The sequence below is a fragment of the Piliocolobus tephrosceles genome, chromosome 10 (assembly GCF_002776525.5).
Source record: "Piliocolobus tephrosceles isolate RC106 chromosome 10, ASM277652v3, whole genome shotgun sequence".
NCBI classification, from domain to species: Eukaryota; Metazoa; Chordata; class Mammalia; order Primates; family Cercopithecidae; genus Piliocolobus; species Piliocolobus tephrosceles.
In genome coordinates this window covers 46,268,402-46,272,748 of record NC_045443.1, presented here as the reverse complement: position 1 = coordinate 46,272,748, position 4,347 = coordinate 46,268,402, and the positions used below count along the sequence as shown (strand labels likewise).

Sequence of the window (4,347 nt, the reverse complement as noted above, 5' to 3'; positions counted from 1 at the left end):
AACTCACTGACAAACTGTGGCAACACGAAATTAATCAGCTGAGCTATCGGAACCACAACTTTCTGCATTTCACGGTGCTTCGTCTTTCAAATTGTATGGCTCTCTCAAGTCCTAGGCTTCCTCCGAATTAAGGCAAGCCTCGTCACCCATTCCCCGGTCCGTGTCTTTCCGACTCGCCCCCGCCCCTCGCCAGGCCCTCGTAGCCATGCGCCGCACACTGCAGCACTGGCGCGCGCGGCCCGCAGGCGTGGCGGACCCCGCCCCGCGGCCGCGCGAAGGGAGGGGGCTCGGGGCCCGGAGCCCGCCTCTGCGGCGGCCAGGCCGGGCGCCGAGTGGGCGCACCGGGCCGGAGGAGGGGCCCGCGGCCGCGACACCGCCTGTGCCCGCCCCCCCTCCGCAGCCGCTACTTAAGAGGCTCCAGCGCCGGCCCCGCCCCAGTGCGTTACTTACCTCGACTCTTAGCTTGTCGGGGACGGTAACCGGGACCCGGTGTCTGCTCCTGCCGCCTTCGCCTCCTAATCCCTAGCCACTATGGTGAGTGAGCCGCGCGGCTCCCGGCTGCTTTCAGGGAAGCAGGGAAAAGCGAGCCGACGGGGCGCGGGGGCCCTGTATACAGCCGGGGAGGTCTGGTTCCAGAGCCGTCCGTTTGGAGGGCGGAAAACAAGGCGAGAGGCCAGGGCGGGAGTGGTGAGACCTCGGTGTGTGTAAATAGCTGGGGCCCGGAAAGGTCGAGGGGCGCCAGGATTTCTTATCGGACTCTGGAAGGGATGAAGGGGCTCCGGCTGCCTTCCGCCGTATCCGGAGCTCTCTTTCAGCGCGTAACTCTGTACTGGGAGCGGTCCCTCGAGTCCCTGAAGTCCTTTCCAGCGCATGCCCTTCCCCCGCTTTGGGTGGACGCGCGCGCGCGCGTACTCTAACATCTTCCAGCCTTCACTTCCTCTTGAGCGCGAAAAGCGGGGGTGGGAAGCAGCTGGAGACAAAAGCGCGCACGCGCGACCGTTACCTTCACGCCGTTCCTGGGCGGGAAACCGCCACTGCAGTCTGCGCATGCGTTCTGGGTCGCGGCGAGACGGGCTACAGGGCGTGTCTCCTGTTAACCTGAGTTTTCTTTTTTTAATGAAAGCAATAAGAGGAATGTGGGGAAGGGCCCTGTCAATGTACCGCTATACACCAGTGAATTAGAACAGTTCGACCACAACAGTCTGTAGAGGCCACCTGTCTCTCTGCTGCGTTAGGAATTCAGGGGAGCAGGTGGTGGCAGTGAGGGATTTTGAGGAAACGGAAATCGGATCTTGACCCAGATCTGGGCCGCCGATAATCCCCAACTGCGCTCAGACTGCTGTGGAGGTGTTAGGCCCAGCCCGATGCCGGCGGGCAAGGGAGGATGGGCGGCCTGGGCAGCGCCTTTGCAGACGTGGCCATTTCGTGCCTCTGCAGCGCCGCCGGGGGGCGCGAGAGCGCGCGCCCTGAATTGCGCATTCATCCTGTGCCGCAGAGCCCCGCCCGTTGTCCCTGCGGACAGACATTTCTGCGCTGGTCTGGCCACGTGCTTCCTGTGCTAGGAGCTGCCCGGAAATGTGGCCACCTAGTCTAAAGTGGTATTCTGGGGCCTGAGCGCTGGGTGGATGCCCACCTTCCTGTCTTGGTCCTCCAAAGGAGGAAGCTGTGACTGAGCTGTATTGGTCTGGAAGGAGGCCTTCCCAGTTTAGGATGGGAAGGTAACAGTCATTAAAAGCAATGTAGACGATAAGCTGTTCTCAGAAGAGTAGTACGTCTTATGTCGCTTTAAAAAAGGAAATTTGTTTTAAGATTACGTGAGTAGCCTAGGTAACACAGCCAGACCTCATCTCCACAAAAAAAGATGAAAAAATTAGCCAGGGGTAGTGGCCTGTGCCTGTGGTCCCAGCTGCTCCAGAGGCTGGGGTAGGGGGATGACTCAAGCCCAGGAGGTTTAGGCTGCCGTGAGCCTAGACGGCATCACTGCACTCAAGTCTGGGTGACAGACCTTATCTCTAAAAAAATAAAGATTGCATGAGTATTTTGTTCCACCTGACAGTCACCAATAGATTAAATTGTGATATCTTTTTTCCTTCCCACAGCGTGAGTGCATCTCCATCCACGTTGGCCAGGCTGGTGTCCAGATTGGCAATGCCTGCTGGGAGCTCTACTGCCTGGAACACGGCATCCAGCCCGATGGCCAGATGCCGAGTGACAAGACCATTGGGGGAGGAGATGACTCCTTCAACACCTTCTTCAGTGAGACTGGCGCTGGCAAGCATGTGCCCCGGGCAGTGTTTGTAGACTTGGAACCCACGGTCATTGGTGAGTTGACCTCAGTAACCCAAGTGAGATCCCAGGATGCTGGGACAGGAGGTCTGTCCTGGGGGCTCCACTGGTCACTCACCCACTCCCTCCGTCCTTCTCTCCCTCCTTCTCCAGATGAAGTTCGCACTGGCACCTACCGCCAGCTCTTCCACCCTGAGCAGCTCATCACAGGCAAGGAAGATGCTGCCAATAACTATGCCCGAGGGCACTACACCATTGGCAAGGAGATCATTGACCTTGTGTTGGACCGAATTCGCAAGCTGGTAAGCACAATATATAAATATGCATTTAATGCGGCGAGATGGTTCCAGTGCAAGTTGGGTGGAGTGACTGACATCATTCTTTAGCACCTACCAAAATGTGGAATAGACTGCTTACTATGTTCATTGGTTCTAAATCAGATAGTCCCCTAGGTTATGGACAGTTTCTGGATATGTTTGTTTTCCCATTTCCTTATGCTTATGTCAGTGAGATGGTTCTTAATCTAAGAAGTTTAAATAGAAATTCTAAGAGAATGTGTCTTTTGCATTAAAATATTAATTTTTTTATTTCCCTACAGGCTGACCAGTGCACCGGTCTTCAGGGCTTCTTGGTTTTCCACAGCTTTGGTGGGGGAACTGGTTCTGGGTTCACCTCCCTGCTCATGGAACGTCTCTCAGTTGATTATGGCAAGAAGTCCAAGCTGGAGTTCTCCATTTACCCAGCGCCCCAGGTTTCCACAGCTGTAGTTGAGCCCTACAACTCCATCCTCACCACCCACACCACCCTGGAGCACTCTGATTGTGCCTTCATGGTAGACAATGAGGCCATCTATGACATCTGTCGTAGAAACCTCGATATCGAGCGCCCAACCTACACTAACCTTAACCGCCTTATTAGCCAGATTGTGTCCTCCATCACTGCTTCCCTGAGATTTGATGGAGCCCTGAATGTTGACCTGACAGAATTCCAGACCAACCTGGTGCCCTACCCCCGCATCCACTTCCCTCTGGCCACATACGCCCCTGTCATCTCTGCTGAGAAAGCCTACCATGAACAGCTTTCTGTAGCAGAGATCACCAATGCTTGCTTTGAGCCAGCCAACCAGATGGTGAAATGTGACCCTCGCCATGGTAAATACATGGCTTGCTGCCTGTTGTACCGTGGTGATGTGGTTCCCAAAGATGTCAATGCTGCCATTGCCACCATCAAGACCAAGCGCAGCATCCAGTTTGTGGATTGGTGCCCCACTGGCTTCAAGGTTGGCATCAACTACCAGCCTCCCACTGTGGTGCCTGGTGGAGACCTGGCCAAGGTTCAGAGAGCTGTGTGCATGCTGAGCAACACCACAGCCATTGCCGAGGCCTGGGCTCGTCTGGACCACAAGTTTGACCTGATGTATGCCAAGCGTGCCTTTGTTCACTGGTATGTGGGTGAGGGGATGGAGGAAGGCGAGTTCTCTGAGGCCCGTGAAGATATGGCTGCCCTTGAGAAGGATTATGAGGAGGTTGGTGTGGATTCTGTTGAAGGAGAGGGTGAGGAAGAAGGAGAGGAATACTAATTACCCATTCCTTTTGGCCCTGCAGCATGTCATGCTCCCAGGATTTCAGCTTCAGCTTAGCTGACAGACATTAAAGCTTTCTGGTTAGATTGTTTTCACTTGGTGATCATGTCTTTTCCATGTGTACCTATAATATTTTTCCATCGTGTCTCAAAGTAAAGTCATTAACATCAAAAGCTTTGTTTCCTGTGTGTTTTCTAAAAGTGTCTTGGTTTTTGGATTCATCTATATTTGGAGTATAGAGTCTGCAATTTGCTGGTGGTGTCAAGGATCCTACTTCCTGTGCAGTCACCCCTAGGGAAAAGGAAGCTCAAGGGACTAGAAAAGCAGAAGCCCTAGATTCTCAGACTACCACCTCATCCCTTGGCGTAGGGGGCGGGGAAACTGATGAAAGTCATTCTGCTAATCTAGAGCTCATTTAGCCCTTCAGAGTATGACTGGGTAGTTACTAATGAGTTACGTATGGGAAGTATACGTTTTGA

The 4,347-nt window shown here is 54.2% G+C and overlaps 1 protein-coding gene across 1 annotated transcript; it reads left to right on the top strand.

The window, feature by feature from the left end:
• The first annotated feature begins 301 nt into the window (after window positions 1-301).
• TUBA1B (tubulin alpha 1b) lies at window positions 302-4,041 on the top strand. Its single transcript, XM_023211218.1, has 4 exons — window positions 302-534; window positions 2,100-2,322; window positions 2,440-2,588; window positions 2,885-4,041. The coding sequence occupies exons 1-4, from the start codon at window positions 532-534 to the stop codon at window positions 3,863-3,865; spliced, it is 1,356 nt and encodes a 451-aa protein (XP_023066986.1). The 5' UTR covers window positions 302-531; the 3' UTR covers window positions 3,866-4,041.
• The last annotated feature ends 306 nt before the right edge of the window (window positions 4,042-4,347 follow it).